The sequence below is a fragment of the Tachysurus fulvidraco genome, chromosome 1 (genome assembly GCF_022655615.1).
Source record: "Tachysurus fulvidraco isolate hzauxx_2018 chromosome 1, HZAU_PFXX_2.0, whole genome shotgun sequence".
NCBI classification, from domain to species: domain Eukaryota; kingdom Metazoa; phylum Chordata; class Actinopteri; order Siluriformes; family Bagridae; genus Tachysurus; species Tachysurus fulvidraco.
In genome coordinates, this window is record NC_062518.1 from 24,516,942 (window position 1) to 24,539,301 (window position 22,360).

The 22,360-nt window shown below is 36.9% G+C and overlaps 4 protein-coding genes across 5 annotated transcripts in view; 1 reads left to right on the top strand and 3 right to left on the bottom strand.

Moving 5' to 3' along the window:
• Window positions 1-934: 934 nt before the first annotated feature.
• plk3 (polo-like kinase 3 (Drosophila)) lies at window positions 935-6,878 on the bottom strand. Of its 2 annotated transcripts, none has more exons than XM_027133233.2 (15): window positions 6,438-6,878; window positions 5,805-5,912; window positions 5,590-5,706; window positions 4,968-5,097; window positions 4,751-4,838; window positions 4,572-4,667; window positions 4,247-4,445; window positions 4,030-4,156; window positions 3,820-3,926; window positions 3,283-3,400; window positions 3,003-3,086; window positions 2,732-2,894; window positions 2,444-2,573; window positions 2,211-2,324; window positions 935-2,060 (listed from the first exon to the last, which is right to left on the bottom strand). In XM_027133233.2, exons 1-15 carry the CDS (start codon window positions 6,633-6,635, stop codon window positions 1,866-1,868), a joined length of 1,974 nt encoding a protein of 657 aa, XP_026989034.1. In that variant the 5' UTR covers window positions 6,636-6,878; the 3' UTR covers window positions 935-1,865. The 2 variants fall into 2 exon arrangements, with proteins under 2 accessions (XP_026989034.1, XP_026989029.1); XM_027133228.2 differs by having other exon boundaries at window positions 3,820-3,929.
• Window positions 6,879-7,744: 866 nt separating this feature from the next.
• On the bottom strand, window positions 7,745-12,656 carry LOC113634341 (calcyclin binding protein). Its single transcript, XM_027133243.2, has 6 exons — window positions 12,471-12,656; window positions 11,295-11,508; window positions 11,085-11,181; window positions 9,926-10,025; window positions 9,744-9,838; window positions 7,745-8,124 (listed from the first exon to the last, which is right to left on the bottom strand). Exons 1-6 carry the CDS (start codon window positions 12,486-12,488, stop codon window positions 7,965-7,967), a joined length of 684 nt encoding a protein of 227 aa, XP_026989044.1. The 5' UTR covers window positions 12,489-12,656; the 3' UTR covers window positions 7,745-7,964.
• Window positions 12,657-13,658: 1,002 nt separating this feature from the next.
• On the bottom strand, window positions 13,659-16,844 carry mrps14 (mitochondrial ribosomal protein S14). The gene is made up of 3 exons (XM_027179030.2): window positions 16,689-16,844; window positions 14,584-14,748; window positions 13,659-14,039 (listed from the first exon to the last, which is right to left on the bottom strand). Exons 1-3 carry the CDS (start codon window positions 16,791-16,793, stop codon window positions 13,857-13,859), a joined length of 453 nt encoding a protein of 150 aa, XP_027034831.1. The 5' UTR covers window positions 16,794-16,844; the 3' UTR covers window positions 13,659-13,856.
• A 3,542-nt stretch (window positions 16,845-20,386) lies between these two features.
• Window positions 20,387-22,360, top strand: part of tnn (tenascin N) — a 28,526-nt gene continuing 26,552 nt past the window's right edge. The window contains exon 1 of the mRNA XM_027133417.2: window positions 20,387-20,442. The gene's annotated coding sequence lies outside the window, so the exon portion shown is untranslated. The remainder of the gene's footprint in view (window positions 20,443-22,360) is intronic.

Below are 22,360 nucleotides of genomic sequence, written 5' to 3' on the forward strand. Positions count from 1 at the left end.
TTTTCTTTCTAAAAATATTAATAATAAAATCCAGCACCTGCAATTTTGCTGACATAGCAGCACCCATTAAAAGAAGATAATGACTAACTGAGCTTGCCAAGATTTATCTGTCTACATTCCTGGAGAAAGAGGAATATAGGAGAGGCTGTCTATCTGGATACAGATTTATTTACAGTACCTCTGCTGCCTTAACTCAAGATATTGAAAAGACACAGATGATATAAGGTTTACAGTTGAGTTTGCTTAGTCCTATATCAGCTTCATGATTTCCCATATTGTGTAAAACTTCAAATTAAGAGTGGAAAGAAAAGGTTATAGTAAAATAAGTATATAAAGCAACAATATAAAACGTATTGAGACTTTTTATATGTAACTTTATATAGACCTATGCTGCTTAGTGTATCTGCAATGTTTTAAAGATCTGAACATGACTGAATTTTAACAAGATCTGTCAACAGAGCATAAGAACTTGAATACAGCCTTTACATTATTTTCTACTTGACCACCATATTTAAGTCAAAATAGGTTTTAGATTTTTTTAATCAATACTAAAAGAATCAAAGAGATTAAGAGTATCATGTTGAGATTTAAATGGTTAAAGCAACCCATTTTTCCTTATTAAAATAATGGCAGCTGTGCTAGGCTTGAAAACTGCAGCAAGCTGAGCCAAGACGTTGGCTTCTATTGTGCTTGTGAAGCTAAAAGGGTATTAATATGCCTAGTTAAAATGTGGTGACTCAGGTGATGATCGGACATCATGAGCAACAGTTTATTAACAGGGTAACCAGCTGCGGCCATTATAACAGACAGCTACACAATGGCCTTTTTATATGAATTCAGACAATAGGTCATATTGTCCTATTAGTAGCCATTTCTTTATTTATGGCTTTGATTATACTTTAGAAATACAACAAAAAGTCAGCCTTCAAAAATATATGCATAAGCAACAAACTTTATTCCCCCCTTATGATTCCAAGATACCAATACATAAAAAAGTGATCCTGAACATTTACACAGTGATAACACCATTGTTACATAAATAAATAAAAATAATAAATAAAACATAAATATGTGCCAAAAAAAGATGATTCCCAGTGATGGGATGAAAAAATACTTATTTCTTTTAAGCACTACAGTCAGGGTCACAGTATTTAGAACAATGCCATATGGTGGTGGTGGTCATGATGTAAACAGTTGGAGGTACAAATAAACATTTAATCTTTCATCTGAGAGAGGATATTACATAACATATCTTGTACCAGGCAAAAAGCTTATAGCAGGTATTTGTAGTGCTTATCTCCATCCATTTAAACACAATCCAAACTGAACTGAAAGCAGAAAAATAAAAGCTCCACTGCACAAGCCCTTTCTAATACCTTTTTGTTATTTGAGCTTAAGGTACAGAAGGGCTATTATTGCACAACCCAGAAGACGTTCCTCAGAAAGGCACTTTACTCACTTCACAATATGGTTTATAGCCGGTCCAGCTGCAGAATACTAGCCCCTCCAGGTATAAAACTAGATCATTCTCCTTAAAATGTTTGGAACCATCAGCTTTCCATGCTTGATGTGTGCCATTAAGTGAAATAATAAATGTCTATATTCAAGACAGTGTGAAGGCCGGTGATCAAACAGAAAGCCTCATCCGCATCAGCAAGTTCTCTTCCAGCTCCTTGTCACTTTGTTGTGTACATGGTGAAGTCAAGCTGGTAGTGTCAGTGTGACAAAAAAGAAAACTAAATCCAAAACAGTGCACCCCAAGTCCAAGGAGGCCAGAATTTGGGTTGAGAGAACCTTATGCAACTTTCTCCAGATATGATTTCAGTAGTAGACCTTTTTGACCATAAGTCCTTTTTGTGGTTCATTTATGTTTTGTTGTAGTGCTGCAGCAGCTGCACCATGTAATGAAGCCGGTGGCGCAGCTCAGAGGAGCAGCCATGCTCGCTGAGTGTGTTCAGAGCATATGAGGTGGAGACCCGCTCACGGTTAATATAGGTCAACAAGTACGTGTCTGCCAACTTGGACAAGATAATCTTGGTGTGATCAGTATAGAAGTTCACCTGTGAACAGAAAGAGAGCACCTTATTGTAACTGTATACTAAGATTACTAAATAATATAAGCTTTCAGGAAATGCAGCAATATGCTGCTAATCTATAGGTCTCACATGAACAGCAAATCAAAATGAATTAAAAAAAAAAAAAAAGCTTACCTGTAGTGAACCATTGTTAAAAAGCATAACTAAGGCATGGTCCGTCTTCATCCACTGCAGGAGAAGGGGACAGTCAGTAGGAGATGGCTGGTCTTCACACCCCAGATCTCCACCCTGTAGGGCCAGATACAAAGCTTAGTTTGACTCCCAGTGCCTCAAGAATGAATTTACTTTTGTTTAAGGAGAGCAAGCAACAGTGGTTTAAAGCAAAGGTTTTCTGAAAAGCCCCTCACCTCCATGAGATTCTGCTCCATGTAGTTGGCCATCAGCTCCACAATGTGTTTCTGGCTCTGAAGCTGTTCTGGTAGTGTATCAGCTTGGAAGGTGAAATGTTTATTGTTTGTCAAACAATAACGAACTACCCTGTTGAGAAGGAAAATTCAAGGTCATAAATCTAATTAAGTGAAAAGAAAATCTGGCCATAAATGAAATCCAACAATACACTACGTTCAAGCACCATAATTATAGTTCAGATCCATTTTAGTTTTAAACAAAAGTACCAAATTAAAGTCGCAAGTTACCTTCTCTGGTCACATAGACTCAGATGAGTGCCTTCGTTGAAGAGGACTCCCACATTCTGATTGGAGAGCTGGTAGCCAAAGCCATATTTATTGGAGTAGTCTACCCACTTGGTCACCCAGACGAAAGGTTTAGGCTTTGTGACACATGCACTGTTCTTAGATGCTAGAGAACCAAAAGAATGCCTACATTAATTTTCTGACCATTATTCTAAGAGATACAGAAATGTTCATCAAAGCTTCTATTGGTTATTATAGTGGGACTAGAACAAACCTGATGGCATGGTGGACAAGCAATTAACAAGGACTTTCACTGCAGCCTCAGCCACAGCAGCTGGGGTCAGTAAGTCTTCACCTCCTGCACAGAGAAGGTAAAGAAACATGGAACAAAAGTACTGGAGATTTAATATAGCTAATAAGAGCAAAACTAGAGTCACTTTGCTGTGTTGCTCATGTGATATGCAGATTATACAGCACTTTAAAAGCCTCTGGGTGAAACCTAAAACAGTACATCTACAAGCAGAGCCACACAATGTTAACAAATGCACACACACCATCAGTACTGCTGGCAACTGTGCCTTTGAAGGAACAAGATGTTGACTTTCTGGATTCGTCCTCAGCTGGTGTGTCTAAGGGCCCTGAAACAGCCAGTTGTCCTGCTGGCGATGAAACCTGTGTGGGGAACAGAAGTTTTTTTGTTTTTATTTTTAAAATCAATACATTTTATTTCAAACAAAGTAAATTACAAGCGGAGATCACAAACAGGAATGGACTGTTTGTTTCTTTGTGTGTGATCATTTCAAAATCAGCAGTGCAGAACTGGCATGTTGTTCAATTCTTCCTTTTTGGCATGTGTTGGTTGGTGATCAGAATTCAAAATACCTAGTTTCTCTCTTGTGACACACATGATTTGATAGGGTTCTCAGGTTATTTGTACTCATGTTACTCATCTACAGAAGAACCCCATATAAAAGTGCTGCCAAATCAGCTGATCACACCTCCTTAATTACAGTAAATCAGGCCAACAGACATTTAAATGTATAGCAGAACGTTAATTAACCCAAAACAGTATTAAAGCTCTTAACACATACCTCATTCACTCCCACTGTCTTGTGGCTGATCTGCCGGGTAATAGAGTGCTTCACCATGCCAGAGACAAGCTTGGAGATGTCCTCCTTGTCCTCACTGGGGTTCTTCTCTGCTGAAAGTCAATAAAACAGGCAAATAAGCTAACTAAGTAATTCTGAGAGGGTTTAGTTTAATAAAACCCAGCTTAAAGAGAAGCCCGGTGATGGCCTTACCTTTGGATTTCTTCTTGCAAAAGAGGCTCTTGGCCATCTTGGTGAAAAACTTCTTGGCAGGGCTGGGTGGGTTGAGCTCTGGCACCATCACACATGCGCTGGGTGGAAGTTTGTCTGGAGTAAAGCCCTGGAAGAGTAATTAGGAAATTGGGTCAGGATGCCATGCACTTTTCTAAGAGCACTGACATGATTAAGCAGATTCAATATGATAACTAACCTTGCTGAAATATTCATGAGCAAGTATCTGGTCGAGAGTAAGGCGATCATTGGGGTTCTTTTGCAGAATTGCAGAGATTAACTTCTGTGCTGCTGAAGAGAGTGAAGGTGGAAGCGTATACTTCACTTCTTTGATGCATTTGTAAGTTTCTTTCAAGTCTAAGGTTTCAAATGGGGGACTCCCACACAGAAGTGTATACCTGTCAAATCCAAAGAAATATACCTTTGTTCAAGAAACTGAATACTTCAAAGTATCTCACTGTACACTTTTTCATTTATTATATGATTAAGGGTAAATAATAAGAGTAACTATTGCATTCACTTACATCACACAACCCAGTGACCAAACATCTGACTCAGTCCCATGTCCTTGACGATTTAATACTTCTGGTGCCAGGTAGTTTGGTGTTCCACAGATAGTTCTGTAAAACAGAGTCAATGATCTCATTGCAAATAATGATTCTGACCAGAACTAGGATTTCGTTTGGGAAGAAAAACAACTTACTTTTTCCGTTGCTCAACAGTCTCCATTTTTGCTGCCAGCCCAAAATCTCCTAATCTCAATTCCATATTCTCATTTACAAAGAAATTACCTATTTAAAACAAAGCAATTTAGTTCTTAGCTATAGCATTCCAAAAATATACACAAGGAAAATAACAGTAACTGCAAATTCAACTCCACACGGTGACAATGAAATGTGGGAAACTGAAACTGCTTTTACCTAATTTGAGGTCTCTGTGGAGGATTCTTTTGTTGTGGAGGTATTTGAGGCCAGAAATGATTTGCCTGAGGTAGTATCGTACTTCAGGGTCTGTCAGGGTGTGTCGTGCTTTCCAGATATGTGCCAAGGACTGCAGCAAGGAAAGTATACTCATATTAATAATAGTACTAATATTTGTACTATGTATACCTCAATTGCACATTTCATACTTGCACTCTGTACATACATATTGTCTAAATGTTTACTGTTTACTTCAACTGCACATTTAATTGCACACATGTACATACAAATTGTATATATTGTATACTTCAATTGCACATTTCTCACACTTGCAAATTTGTACATACAAATTGTCTATATTTGTATATGTACATTTTATATGTATATTTAAACTGCACATGTCACACCTGTAAATGTGTACATACAATTTTGTCAATAATGTATGTCATTCTGTTACACTGTGGAGCTTCTGGCACTAAAACAAATTCCTCGCATGTGAAAACATGCCTGGCAATAAAGCTGATTCTGATTCAGTCAAACCTCATTTCTTCACCAGATGCAGTAATCATGATTAATTCATTTTTTAAGAGTAAACAGTATATTTACTGGTGAAACAGCTCACCTTTCTGCTACAGAGCTCAAGGAAGATGTAGATGTTGTCCTGATCTTCAAAATAATGAGAAAACTTGACAACATGTTTGTGCTGGAGGGTTTTGTGCAGCTCGATTTCATTCGTTATCTAACAGAGAAACACAACATGGAAGTTAGAATGAAAACATGACAAATGATTTTCATTAGTATGAAGGTCAATGTGATAATCATCAGATTCACATATACCTTGTCTCTCTGGTGTGGCTTGGAGACTCTGCTTTGTGGAATAACCTTCACTGCGTACATCTTGTTGCTGGAAAGATCAGTCATCTCATAACATCGAGCAAACCCTCCCTGTAACAAAGCGTAGGTCTGTTAAAGATAAATCAGCTCTGGTAAAGACATAATTTGCTTTAAAACAAAAGGAGTGTGATAAATGGTCTATACTTCAGGATCATCTAAAAATCAGCGACAGTGACACTGCACTTTCATGATCTGTTCAAATGAAGATGCTCCTTATTGGTTTACATGACATCCGAAGATGCAGTGATCATGCATTAAACCACAGGAGTCTGGTCTGGTGAGATCGGACATAAGGGAACATATGAAGCAATAAATCCATTTTTAATCAAGGAACAGAAAAAGGAGCTGCATCACACAATCCTCAGGTATGATGAAGAGGAGACACTGATGGTCACGTACACAAGACAATCAACACATGTTATAATAATGCCTTACAGCCTGGAGTGCATCCTAAAAAAAAATCCCCATCATCTACACTGAGACCTTCCTGCTCCAGGGGCCAGAACACCACCATCAGATGATACACTGTTAACGTACAGACACAATAAACTGGAGTGTTATAGAATGGTTCAGTACCTTTCCCAAAAGCTTTCCTTTGGAATAAGACCGTCCAGTTTTTGAGTCCATCACCACCTGCGACTCCATTTTCGTTTGTTCACATTTGCTCCGGTTCGTTTTTTGTGGCGCTGGTGAAAAGCGCTCCGGCTTCAACAGATCCGGGTTCATCATCTGACAGGAGCGACGCTGTTCTGTGCTGAAACAACACGGGTTCATTCATTAATACAAGAAGTCCAGGTACAGAAACGTCCGCGTGGCGACACCGAACACCGTCCAACAGCTCCTCAAACACGGCAGAGCACGAGACGCCTAGTATATAAACCGCCTGTGACGTCACAGCGGAGGCGGCGTGTAATAGGCGGAGATACATTAAAAACCACGATGTGATTCGTTACCATCAGACGTCCGTCATGATGTGGCGTAGAAACCGGAATGAAACGAACTGAAATGGTGAATGAAACCCGCATTAATCCAATCACAGGTCGGTGTGTTTGTACTGAATGAATGTCGATGTCTGAACATGAAAACCTTTAATCAAGACCGTGTTCTCATTCATTCCCGTTATCAGCTCGCTGAAAGGATAAGATTGACACTAAACCAGATCTTCCCTTTAGGGTGTGACGTGTTTTTATTTATGGTGAAACTCTCAGGTCATTCCGTTCATCAACGGTAGAAAAAAAATCTTTCTTTATTTTAAAACGTCCTCTCACAAAACATAAGTGGATCATTATCATGTGTTATGTTGATGATGATGATGATGATGATGATGATAATAATAATAATAATAATAATAATAATAATAATAATAATAATAATAATAATAATAGCAGCAGCCTGCGCCCTCTGGTGGATTTCTTTTGCACTCCTATTCCTCAACACAACTTCCCCTTTTCTGCCTGGCAGTACTTCTAAATCTCATGCCATTTTGTATTGAATTTGAACAGTTCATCAAAGACTAATTTGTTACTGTAGTCACTACTATTCATCCATCATACCTACCTACCTACAAGCCCTTGGCTGATTTGAAAAGAGCAAACAATCTTCCATCAACAATAAGACCTCAGTATTAGGAGCTAATATACAGAGTATTTTTGACTATCTGTGAAGAAGATGTGCTTGATTTTATATCCACAAACATTTATGTACACATAAGAACCCACAGGTAAACCAGCCTGACACTGAGAAACAAACAAATAGCATTTATAAATAGCATACACACACACACACACACACACACACACACGTAATATTTTTAATGCAGCATCCTTTTTTCAAAAGGTTGTGAGAAAACCCCAGAATATATTAAGCCACTAAACACATGAAAATCTAATTTTCTTTGTTGATATTTTATTTTTCATCATTTATGCAATCTTGAAAATCCAATAGAGAGTGCAGCATGTTAGATTCAGGAGCAAATGTTTTCTGACACTATTGGGGGAATGACAACTGCAGAAAATCCAACAAATTTTTAGCCATGACATGCCAGTTATACAGAAATGGAACGTAGGTGACAAACTGTAATTCAATGGTAGTTTAGAGACTGACTCAGAAATCAAACTCATTTCCTTTGGTTTTCTTGTCCTGTGACTCTGCCCAGGCCTTGTTGATTGTGCGCTTCATTTCATCATCACCTTCTGAGTAGATCTTCTTCAGCATATTCATCAGCCCCTCTCCAGGATCTGCATTCTCATCATAGTTGGGTTTGCTGAAGAGAACACAGGACAAGTTGCCATGATCAGAGGAATGTAATTAATATTTCAACAACAACAACAACAACAACAACAACAATAAGCAGTTAACATACACATTGTGCACAACATACAAAACGTGATGAATGTGCCCTCTAGTGGCAATTTCACATATTAGAATGGATAAATTTCTCAAACATAGTCACCCTAATATAAAAATGGATTTAAAAAAGACATTATAGAATTGTCTTAATTAAACATTCTCTAAAAATAACAATGACTTAAATAAATAAATAAACCTACCAAAAACCAAACAAATGCATCTTTTTAATAAAACCTTGTCAACCTCAATACCCACCTCAATACACTTTGTCTCCACCATCTTTAAGGGTCCTAGGTGACTACATTAAAAGCTAGATTTTGTGGATAATGAACTATATTGTGTGGAGCTGGATGTATGTTTTGGATTCTCGCACTGTTGAGAGATACAACTAGGTAGTTTTATTTTCAATTTAAAATCCCCCGGTGCTTCATGGAGTCTCTTGATGAATCCCAACAAGTTTCACAAGACCTTCAGTGGATCCCTTTTGTAAAACTAACCTTATTTTTCCAAAACCATCATGTGTTTGTTCTCAAAATGTAAACATTTTGTTTTACCTGACTATAGAATTTGGTACTATTCCAAGTTCCAGGCACCCAAGTTTGAGTTTTGAGACCATGCTCTCTAGAGAACATCCTTCCTCTTGAAAAGTCCTAAATGTGTGTAGGTCAATACACATTCTCATTTAATTAGTTTATTCTTTAATCCTACTCATGGTGATGAATGACTAAGAAGATTTGCCCATAAATGTGTGACACCTCATGTATAAGCCCTGCTGACAAGGTTAAGGATGCTCAGTTCCCACACAATAAAATGACCCTTATAGACATACAGTATATAACTGTGGTCATGCTCCAGTTACCGTCTGTTCATAAGAACCTGTAAGATTAAATAAATAAATAAATAAATAAAGATTTTGAATACTTTTTAAAACAAATATATGAATAGTATTAATTTGAACTAAAGGTTAGAGTTCTCTCATATTTTCTGTGTGAGATTAAGCAACATATTAATTAGCACAAAGATTTTATAGAACATTTTGTCCTATCAGCAAGAATGCCAATAATACTGAGCTGGCTGTATGACTATTTGAAAGCTTTTTATACTTCTACCCAAGTATTATTTGTTATTATAGGACTATTTCCTCAATAAAGAAATAAAGGACGATTTATTTTCCTATGAAATTGTCCTCAGTCAGCTTTGTTTTTGTACATTGATCTAATTCAGATTAGACAATATGCTTTCTGAAGATATTATTCCTCACCACCCAAGAAGTAATAAACACTGTTAATAAACACAAGTGCTGAGAGGAAACTTCACAATTTCAATCACTAATTATTAGTGTTTACTGGATTATATTCCATATACAAGCAGATAAATAACAGTTATATGTTAGGTTATTATTTCCTCCTGCACATTAGAAGACCTTATCTGGCCCTTACTGTGAACTAGTGTTTATATTACGGGATGCAAGTGCTGCATATGTAAGAAGACATCTCCTGAATAGAATCTCCTCTACTGTAATATCATACTCACTCTTTCTCCTTAGACTGTTTCTCCACCTGTGTAAGAAACTCCCATTTCTTTGCTGTCTTCTTTTTGCACATGACGAGTACCATGTCTGTCTTCACCTGCGTGTAAAAAATAACACCATAAAGGATCAAAGAAGAGATGCAGTGTGTTGATAACTTTCAGTGACACATCTTTCTACTGCTCACCTTTCTACTGCTTTCCTCTACTACAATGGGGCACAAGAGATTGTTGACAGTCATTTGATAGTTTTTTTCCTCCAAACCTTCAACAAGCACATTGAAAGACCTGTAAAAGACATAAAAAAATTCATCACAGAACACACTGAGGTCATCAATAAATAGTATCATCTTGAATTCCTTTATAATAATGTAAAATGTCACTGTGTTCTATATCATTCATCATAAATAATATACTTCACAGTTTCTGGACAAACAAAAGCTAATAAATAAACACTTAAAAAAGTACAAAATAAATAAAATACAAAATGTACAATATAAATAAGATGTTAACCATTTTTCTCTGTAACACCCCTGAAAAAAGACATCAAATTCAGCTAAAAATCATTACATAACATCTGCCGGTCTTGTTCACACCATCCTTTAGAATGGGGAAAAATGTGATGTCAGCATTTGTTTGTTGCTGACAATGCGCATCCCTTCATTGCCAAAATTTCCTCTAATGGCTTCTTCTAGCATGATAATGCAGCATGACACAAAGTAAAAATGGTCTCAGTGTAGCATCATGTAGTATCATGACAATAAGTTCAGTTTTCTTCAGAAGCTTCCCAGACACATGGTCCAATAGAACCCCCTTTTGGGATGTGGCATAAGAGTAGGGTCAGAGCACAAAATCTGTAGGAACTGCGTGAAGCAATCATGTCAATATGGACCAGAATCTCAAAGAAATCCTTCCAACATCTAGTGGAATCCATGCCATGAAGAGGTTGTTTTGTGAGCAGGGAGGCTCTAGATGATTTTTGTTTGTAGCAATCATCTAACTAAGCTTTAGACATTTGTAGTGTACAGTAAAGTTGTGTTATTGGTGTACTTCAGCATCACCTAAAAACCACTCTGTTTTCGCTAAGATTAATGTATTGCCTTGGCTCGGATCACTGGATACCATAACCTGCTTTGTGACGATCGTTGCCCACTGTAATAAATACCATATAAATGAAACTGAACTGAACATTAATGAAAGGTACAACCGTCTGTGTCTCACAGACGTCATCAGGAGTATAATGAAGGAGACAAGTCAAAGCAGAACACTATGGATTTACACTGTAACAGAAAATAAGCACTTCATTAATTAACTACTCATGTTGATCAGCAGTTTGATGTAACGCACCTGTCTGTGAAGCTGACTTTAACATTGTCAGCAAAGATTTTGTGCACTCCTTTTAGCGTGATGTAGACTTTTACAAATTTTTCAGACTGGTCCCAACCTATAATTGAAAAGAAAAAAAAAACATTCATTAACAGAGGCATTCAGTATGGTGTAATGGATGGTTTAATAGGCAAAGGAGACTAGACAACAGCACAAGTAAAGTATACAGACCGTAATTGTTTATTTTGACTGTGTATCCCTTGACTGTTGTTTCTGCTTTGTCTCCAGATTGTCTTTTTGCTTGCTGTTCTCTTTGTTGCTGTTTCTGAGCCAATTCTTTCTCGATCTTTTTCTTCTCCTGTGAGAGGACATCCTGCACCCTCTTCCTTTCACACATCTCCAGGAGCCGTGTCACTTCTTTCAAGTCACTCTCATGTCCTGTGATCTGAACAAGAAGTTAATTATCAAAGTACTTTTAACTCAACTTCTGTAACGGATTTAATCCAAAGTTCTTAAAAAAATTTTGAGTCATTTGAGTTACAATTTTGCACATTGTTTTATGTCTGTCCTACAGAGTGTTGTTTCACACAGTGTAATAAAGATTTAATGTTGTTGGCTAAATTATAATTAATATTTTATTCACAGAAATAGCTTCTGTGTGGAATCTAGGTTGTTGGAAGAAAGCAGTCATAAAAGCAGACATAAATCTAGAAAATGATTGACATTAAACATTTTTAGATTTTTATCTGTTCAGACTGTTTGTACTTTTTGGAAATTAAATTGTTATATACAAAAACACATATTTAAATACCATCTGCAGTGAGTTACATTAACCACACATTACATGAAAGTGACTAAGCACATTATCTGTAGTTATCTTTATAACACATTAATGTGCATAATGGTAAAATATGCACATACATAGAGAATATAGATATAGAAATATAAAATGATGAATAAAATATAAATATAAAAAAATAAAAATGTCTATTTTGATTTCACAGTCACTTTGACAGTTGGTTAATGGCATCATTCATAAAGGCATTAAATAAACATGTAACTGACATTATTCTATTCATTTTATCCCAGAGAACAGTTTACCTGTTAATTTTCTGTTAATGCTAATCACTGAAAACTGATCTGTTTTTTTTTATATAAAATCAGCAAAGTGATAAACACTGATAAAAGCCCATTCATTATGAATGTGAAAGAAGGGAATGTAAACCAAACCTGAATCTGTACATTTGTGTAAAGAAGCTGTATAATTAAGGCAGGTTAATACTCATTGTTATAACTAACTAATTATAAACTGATCCTAGCTCAACACTTTAACCTTCAGGATTATTAACATCATCACATTCACTATAATATCAATTCAACAGTTTACAGCTAGGAATAAGAAGATACCTGTTCGCTAAGGTCCATGGCTTTGGCTGCTTTAGATAAGTCTTTACTTTAATATATTTAGCTGATAAACACAAGCAAGATGCTAAGATTTAAACTACAATCAGCTTCATACACATCAGACTCTACAGTACACGCAAGTGTTGCTGCTTTTCTAGAAAGATTCCTCTCGGCTGCTATACTTCCGGGTTTATACCAAAATAAAAGTTGCGTCAACGTTTTTATTCCATAGGCTGATTAAAACAGCAGCTGAAAGAAACATGTACTACCTACACATACTACTTATATACATACAGTTATATAAATCATTTTTATATAAACAGTCTTAAAACAATCGTTTTTTTAAATCAATCTTAGGTTCACACAATTTCAAAATAAAGGCATCGTATTATTATTGGTCCATTAATTAATAATTAAAATGAAAATGGAAATAAGGTTAAAACATTTACAAAATAATGCAATCATATACGCTTGTTGTTAAGTATTTAATTAAAGCTACATTTAAATGAGTTTCACTTATAATCTTCCACTGAAATTAGCTTCACTATCAACGGTTTATTAAAACTATTATTTAAGTATCTTTTTCTATTAATTACCTGTTTTGTTAATGCATATTAATGTACTATGATTTCATATAGTAAATAATGTAGAAATTTACTTATCACAATTTGGAGCAGGAACAAATGAGGAGAACAGGAATATGTCATGACCTTGGCACAAATTATTGTTCAAAATGTATTAACAATAACATTTTTTTTTATTCTTATAATGTTTATAACACCCAAGTAGAACCTGATGCATTGAGTGACGTCTCCCCTGCCAAAATAACTAGTCCTTCTTACAAATCTGTGTGCCTGAAATCCCCTTAAATACACTATAAACACCTTGGCAGCTATTGAAGAAAAAAAGCCTGCCATTAAATTTGCTGTGACCCTGAACTTTTCTGGAAAAGTTTTAAAATCTAATAAATTATCTGCTGGTTATAATGATCACACTTTCTCTCATGATATTTAGAATGTCAAACTGATCACATTCAACCTGAAATGTGCTTCTTTAACACCTTCATTCATACTGTAGTGACCAATTAAAGCAGAAACTGAAAGAGTAAGTTTGTAAGGTATGTCCGAGTATGGAGAGTTCTAGTGTTCTTGTCTTTCTAAATGTAGAAACTAATTGAGGACAGACAGCTGATGGGATCATAGTGAAAAAGCTTTATTATACACACAGCAGCAAAATGTTTCCCAGATTATGAAGATATTTTCAGGACAAAATCTTCAAAACTGACAGTTTGTGTGCACATAAAACTTTCCTGCTGGGATTCTGAAAATTTTGAGCTTCTCCATCCTGAAGGTGTAAGCTGTAAGGACTGAATTGTCCACTGTTAGGTTTTCACCACATCGCTCTCTGTATGCCTGACATCTGATTGTGGTCTGCTAGTTGTCTGAAGACGATGCGGCTCAGACGCCACCTGCGTTTCACTCCACGGGGTCGAGACGTAATCACACATCTGTTGCGGATACGTACCGGGCAGCTGTCTCGAGGCAAGGCAGCAATTTCTTTATCAGCTACCTCCTACAGGAACAAAGTGAAGTATATGTCAATTTTTGGCTTACAGCAAATATACAGGAGTCTCAATTAACATGAGTTAACAATCATGATAGAAAATTTCAAGAAAATGTAAAAATTAAGTAATGAATAGATGGAAATGATATTTTACAAGCCAATAAGCCATGAATATAGTTAAAAAATGCTTCGGTAGTTGACTTGTAGTCCTTCTGTTTCTGTGAGTGAACTGTCTTTGAATATAATACATGGAATAAATGTGAATTTCCTATTGGCTTGTAAAATATAATTTCCATCTAGAGCTTGTACCCTGTTAATATTCTGCAACAGCAAAAACTACTGATCAGCAGCACAGCAGAGGACATTATATACACACTGTCATCTATAAACAATATACTAATCAAGTGTAAAAATAATCTTAAAAATGTGTTGTAGGATCATAGATGTGCTGGTGAGATGAGATTATAAGGTGTTTTATGTTAGCCTCATTGCACCTACACACAGGGACAGAATGTGGCATGTGTAAGAAGTGCCATTTGAATCAGATCAGCACCTGTAACTCTTTAGGTAAGAGTGTGTTCTTTCTGATGGCATTGATCCGTAGTCTTGTGTCTGCATACTTGTATGCCATCTCTCTTCTTTTCACATCTCGCAGCATTCTCCAGTTAACATAATAACCTCTGGTCTGCTCCACAAACCCAAGTGAACTTCTACATGCCTGAATACAGAGACAAAGCAGCAGCACAGTAAGAACATTGAGGCCAGATCACACAAGAAAAAAATGAACTAAACAGCATTTTTATGGCAGTGTAAACACTTCTTGTGAGAATGAGTGTGTTGCTGGCACTGTTTATCTTAAAATAAAATGACATTATAAATTATAACAGATTATAAATACAAATACTACATATAAGGCACACAATAGGAGTTATAAATAAAAGATTTCTTCTTCTACTTTTGGCTTTTCCCTTTAGGGGTCGCCACAGTGAATCATCTGTTTCCACCTAACTCTATCCTCTACTCTCATGCCAATTACCTTCATGTCCTATTTTAATAGATCCATATATCTCCTGAAGAGAACCTCAACCTCCTCATCTCTGCTATCTCCATCTCTGCCTCATGTCTTTTCCTCTCTGCTACAGTCTCTAACCCATACAGCAGAGCTGCTCTCACTACTGTCTTGTACACCTTTCCTTTGCTTCTTGCTGACACTCTTCTGTCACACAACATTCCTGACACTTTTCGAAAACCCACTCCAACCCGCCTGTACTCGCCGCTTCACTTCCACACTCCCCGTCACACAGTTTGACCCCAAATACTTAAACTCCTGCACCTTCTTGACCTCACCCCCTGTAACCTCCCTGTTGTGTCTCTATCTCTCTTGCTAATCTGTACTGGTCCTTCCTGCCTTCCCTCGTGTGTAACCTGGCATACAACTCATCGTATGCTTTCTGTTTGGCCTTTGTCACGTCTCACATCACTCTGGCTGCGATTCCTTGAAATCCTGTAAATAGGTATAAATGAAAGACAGGATTACTAATATCTGATGACACAGATCTGTGTAGCTGTTTAAATGTCCTCTGCTTTTTTCACAAATGATAACACCTAATATGCTCACATATTCACGGAAACAATACAAAGCAGTTAAAGTTTATAGTTTAGCCTTATTGTTAGATCACTGTTTGAAGTTTCTGAAAAGTTCATCTGAAAAGAAATGTAATACATGATCAAATCATGGAAATGTGTCCAGTAAGTAAGTCTGAGAATCTAAATGCTCCACAATATTAGACTTTGTACAACTTAACAAAAGAAAAAGCCTTTTTGCACCACATATTCACTTACTATGAATGTGCATTATATGGAGAAAAGGCTCTTCTACTACGTGCACAATTTAAGAGACAACTGGAGATCAGCAGCAATGCAAAACATTAAACTAGTCCAACCATATTAATATAAATGTCTGAACTTCTGTGAGTATAATACAGGCATATTTATTTATAAAAGTTAAACACTACCAGGCTCAATTCTGAATGTAACTAGTTCCTACATAAAGTCCCTACATATGAACACTAAATGGAAATAATGCAAATTATGGCTTTATAATAAGGGGATAAAATATATCATGATATTTGAAAAATATTTCTAGGATACCAAAATATGCATCACTAATTTTGCTATAATGTTCAACAAAACTGCAAAGGCTTAATAATATTTACTATTTTTATTTGTTTATTTATTTGTTTATGTTACACACAACATCTCATAACATAATGAAATCATCACAGCTATATTTTACTGCAATATAAGCAAAAACATCAAGCAAACATGTTTAAATACTTTGCACGTGCACAAAGTAACAAGATATACTAATGACATTGAGCTGAACTAAGGCTGAATCCCAAATAGCGCTTTACTCCGTATATAAGCGCACTGGCTGAAAGAATAAACAATAGCCGCTATACATCACCCCTATACCCTATGTAGTGCACTACGTGTCCTATACAGCCATTTAGGACTCGGCCTGAAAAATTAGCAGCTAGCTAAGGTTAGCTTTATATGGCACACGTTACAGAGCTGTGTAGGCAGATGCCCTATATCTACATGGCTTTGTACGGAAGGATAAACAACAGCTTTACAACAACCATAAGGCAGCATCACCTGAAATGATGACTGTAGGAACCCCAAACCAGACCGGAGCATTTTGCAAGCTGACATTTTATATTTCCTCGTTATTGCTGCTGCCGGGACGGATTTCAACATCATTACCGTCACCTAGTGGTTGGAATTCAGTGTGTGTGTGTGTGTGTGTGTGTGTGTGTGTGTGTGTGTGTGTGTGTGTGTGTGTGTGTGTGTGTGTGTGTGTGTGTGTGTGTGTGTGTGTGTGTGTGTGTGTGTGTGTGTGTGTGTGTGTGTGTGTGTGTGTGTGTGTGGGTTCCTGCACCCATTGTTCATATTATATTTAAAATTGTATATTAAAAACTCCCTGAGATGACATGGTAAAAGGAATCAGACTTATTAGGCGTCTCATCCTCTTCTTGGTAGTGAAATTACATATCATTCAAATAGTGATAATTGTGTTATCAGGAACTTAAGTATGAGCATCATTTTAACATTAAGTCTATTTTATCAAAGTTATTAACTTGTTCATTGCTCTAAGCAATTGCAGTCTTTAGGAAAACTATGTTTTAAATATTTAAATATATTTTAATTATTTCATACATTTTAATTTCATAGAAGAGCAGCCAAGCATTTTCATATCTATAGTAACACCTAATCCACTGTCTGCCTGATACCTGATACCTGATACCTGATGCTCCAGGCAACAGGAAGTCTAATATCAATACTCCGATCAAAAACTATGTAAAGCATGCCACAAGAGATTCTTCAGGACAGAGGAGTGTTGTGTATATTTAACACTGTATGTACTAACACCACATTTAAACAAATCTCAATATTTATTTTCACATTTTCACAGTCATTTCAGTGGTGTTGCTGAGCCATTGGCTCAACTTGCCTCAAGGCTTGTGATACATTTTCCAAATAAAAAGCCCTCAATTCAAGAAAAATAAATGCCTCAACAACTTTGACCCACAGTTATACAATGTTTTACTCTCTATACAAAATGACCTCTTAACTATGATGAATTCACTTGGCTTTGGGTCTGCAAGCAATTTTCAGCAGCTACATATAGTTTGTTTCTTTCACAGACTGAAAGGAATTATTGTTTCTTAATCTTAATCACATGCTTAAATCTGTGTTTGGGTGCCTATATACAAAGAGCAACTTATATTACCCATTGGCTTCACTTCTCCATCTCTGTCCTATATACCAGAATTTTACTGAGTCCATAAATAAAGAACAGCAGAAGTACATGGGAGACACCCTGACATGACTTCAAGTTCAGTGAGGTGCTTTGATACTTTGCTCATGCAGACTGCTTTAAATAATCAAGCTAGATTCCCCAATCTCACACACCCCAATATATTCACAATCACCGATCTTCTGATGGAGCATATCTGAGAAAAGCCCTCCCCCCATTCAGACTACGTTTTACAGAGGGACCATTGAGAGCATTCTGAGCAGCTGCATCTCTGGTTTGGTAACTGCAGCATCTCGGATCGCAAGACCCTGCAGTGGATAGTGAGGACAGCTGCTGCATTCACAAAGCCAACAGCACACCCCGCACACCCTCACACACACTCTTCACCCTACTGCCGTCTAGAAAAAGGTACCGAGGCATTCGGGCCCTCACCACCAGACTGTATAACAGTTTCTTTCCACAAGCCATCAGACTCATTAATAACTGAACTGTACTGAGAACTACATTCACACACACATCAACTGTATGGACTGCACAGACCTACAACAAATACACACTCTTCCACTGTGTACATGCTGTTTTGCACACTGTTTTTGCTCTTTGAACATGCTCTTACATTTCAGTTGATCGTTGTTTTGACAATACTTTAGAATACCTCCTGCAACTGCTACTATAATACTGTGTTTCGGTCCAGTATTTACAGTGGTCAGTGCTGTTTTTGTTTATTGTCTTTTGTGTACTGTCTTTTGTGTGATGTCTTGCAAAATTCTATTGTCCTGCACTGTCTTTCTGTCTTTTTGTCTTGTCCTGCACTATTTGCACCAGGTTGCACAGATGCCCGTTATGTGGCTTGGACTAACTTACTGAGTCCTTATAGCTCTGTCTTTGTTTTATGTAGCACCATGGTCCTGGACAAACTTTGTCTAATTTCACTGTGTGCTGTAACAGCTATATATGGTTGAAATGACAATTAAAAAACTTCTTGACTTTGACTTGACTCTTGAAGAGCCATTCATCATCAAAGCCATCCAAATAGAATCTTTAAAAATCTAAAGCAACTCACATCATAACAGTGTCAAATCCATAGCAGGCACACTACAAAGAAGTGCAACATTTCTAAGTTTTTATACTATATTGAATTTAGGTTTATTGAAAACATATGCTGGTCTGTTTGGAGACGTGGTAGCACTGTAGAAAACTTCATATGTATATATGTAACATAATATTTAGTGTCATTTATATCTGCCCACCCTAACTTTTACTAAAAGCTTTTTTTAAGGAGTCATTCATTTGTTTATTTGAGATTTGAGGTAGTCAGGTTACAGTAAAGTGCTATAAATCAGAGCTGACCACCCAGTTGCTTATTCACACAGTGAGCTTCTTCCTGACTTTAAATATGTCTGCATGTCTACATATCCAACCCCATATACAATAATGCCACATAAATGTCAGGAAATCACCATTTAAAAAGTGTTAATTTAACAGAAAGCCATCTTTAACTCCAGACAAGGGACACTTTGTTGCACAGGCTGGGTAAAATGCCAATAATCCATAGTAACCAAGTGTTATATAACAGACACAGAGATTTTGTTATTTTTATAATATGATTTTTATAGTCACTATTAATGTCATACTCTAACCTGGTCTCATTTGAAAGAAGAGATTCTCTAGTTTCAGAAACTAGTTTCAGATTGATTCTTACTGGCACAAAGTTACAGGGGTTTGAATGCAGATTTTCCTGTCCGCCTGGGTTGTTTTTCTGATAAACTGATTAATCTTATTTTTCTGGAACATGTTAGGGACAAACCAACAACTGAGAGTCATAGCCACATGTCTTGGCTTTCACCAAAAAAATTTCAAGTCAAAAGACCCAAAAATGGATTTTATATGAATATTTGTCTACGGCCCTGGTCGTCGGGTGCAGCGTTTTTGTGTACTTGTTTACTATATAACTTTGAAATAAAAGGCTGCAGGCTCAGTCTGACAAGCCATAAATAAGCCTAGACTCTCTCTCTATCACTCTGGTGTGAAAACAGGCCTGTAACTTGACACCCTGAGCTGTGAGAGGGACAAAAGGTCAGGGATTACGCAAGAATTCTTCTGCGCATCCAGTTCACGCAGACACAGGCAAAGAACATACGGCATGTCATAAACCGTTGGAATCGTCTGCTTATTGGCTAAACGGCTGTATAGGTCCCAGCCCATTTCATTGCTATTGGAAGGAGTAATTGTCAGTCAAAGGCGGGTTCCCAAAAATGAGGTCATGCCACCATTGGCTTCCCAGCCGTCTATCTCTGCCATACAAGCACCGATTGGCTCAAATGAGGGCTTATTTGATTCGTTAGGACCTGGGCTATAAATATGACGTAGGCTTTGAATTTTTGAATATCCCAATTAGGAGTTAGAGCGAAAACGAGATGATGGCGCACTTCTGTTTCCAGTTTTCAGAACACTAACGGAATATTTGCGGCGCGACGAATCCGTTTTGGATTAAAAGGCTTACAGATTTCAATTCCTTGGACCTGTATGGATTTTTGTGGATTATTTGTGTTGGAATATATTACCCCAGTGAAGAAAGAGACGCGTCTAAAGGTAAGGGAAAAACCGGTCTAGCGCCACCTAGGTCAGTTTTGTCCGAAATTTTTTTCTAATTGTATGAAGGCTGTGAATCATATTGTGCTTTGTGTGTGGGCTTAAAAAATTATTGAGAGTATAAACTTTACTAGGTAAATAGGTTTTTTCGTGTTTTTGGAGGATTTGATGCTTTAAAGTTGAATTGAAGCTTGTTTCTGGGTCATCCCCTAGTGGTCACTTCTACTTCCGTGCCGTGTACGGCACAGGGCCCGTAAGAGGCTAAACTATACACTCCGAAGTGTAACCCGGCAAGGTAAAACAGAAACAATGGTCAAACCATGAAATAAAAACAAAAGGCTTTGTAATGTCAGACAGAAATTAACTGAGCAAAAACTTTGCAGTAATATAACAGTGAAAGTCCTGTTAAACAAGTAAACATGTACTGTAACTTGGTGAAGAGAGCAGGGAAGTGTGTTGTTTGGAATCTAGTTCAGGGTGGCTATATTTGATGGAACAGAAAGACATACAGAAGATGGATCCAGAGTTTCTCTGCACTAAGAAAGCTTTTTTCTGACTGCATACGGTCCAAGTACAGGTATGTCTGTCCTGTCAGAATTAAGCAGGAGAAAGTTAGTAAGCATCCACTGTTTAATGCCCTTGACACATTCTTCACTCTTATTAAGCTGGTGCAACATTCAACTGTGTGTCATTAGCTAACAGTGGTAGCTAATACCATGTTTGCAAATAATTGTACCACGAAGCAGCATAAAAATCAGTGGGCATAAAACATAACTGTGTGGGACACTAAACATAATTTTAGTATGCATAGAGAAGACACCATTTATATCTACAAATTGATAATGATCAGTCAATAACCTGATCCAGAGCCAGTAGCAGTCCAATCCTGTATCTTCAACAATGGTGTCAAAATCTGCAAGGAGACACAACCCTGATCAGAGACCAGTCATAGGTCTCCCAGTAAAATTATTAAAAGTATGATCTTCCAGTGTAATGCTGATGATATACAATTGTATGTTTTCACTAAAAAGCCAGATGAGCAGCAGCATCTTAATAAAGTTGAAAAAGATGTAGAGGGCACAACTTTCTCCTTCTTCATTCTGACAAGACAGAAATACTTGTCCTACATAGAGAGAAAGTCCACATGCAGCAAGAAGTAAACTTTCCGAGTAAATATTAATGGTTGGTCTTCCTGTTTCATCATGTGCAGCAGTAAAAGTCTTTAATTTGATTACAGACTCTGGTTTTTCATTTCAAGCTCACATAGATTGTATTACTGAAATAGCCAACTTTCCTCTCAGAAATAGCTGAGATAAGAAATATAATGCCACTACATGACGCAGAAAAAACTATTGATTTATAAAGCACTGATTGGTCTTATGCTGTATCACTGAGTAAACTTATTATTATTATTTTAACGATCCACTGCAACGACATTAATCAAAAGATTCAGGCTGTTTGTTGAATAATGAAGGCTACAGCAGGAGGCAGAGCATTCTCTTACAAAGCATATAATTATGAAACCTCCTACCAATTATTGTTCAGGATTCAGTCTAGGCTGAAAACCTATTTGTTTAGCTATTTTGAAAGGTTTTCTTCATAATAAGCAGATCTGGAGGGTTCATGGGCATAGAGGTGAACTGAGATGATTGGATGCTGTTGCGCCCCCCCCCCCCATTCTTAAAAGATCTGTTAAACTAAAATTGAATTGAATTGAAAAATATAACTATTTCAAATTATATTACTGACACCACAGAACAAAGAGTGGCCAAGACACTAAACCCAAAAGAAAACTCAGTTGATTAATGAAGTGTGCAATTCTTAAACCTACAAAAATGACATGACAGTATGATAAGGGCAACAGTGAGTTTCTGTGCATTTTTCAGCAACATCTGTGAAATCATTCAGTGGGACCACC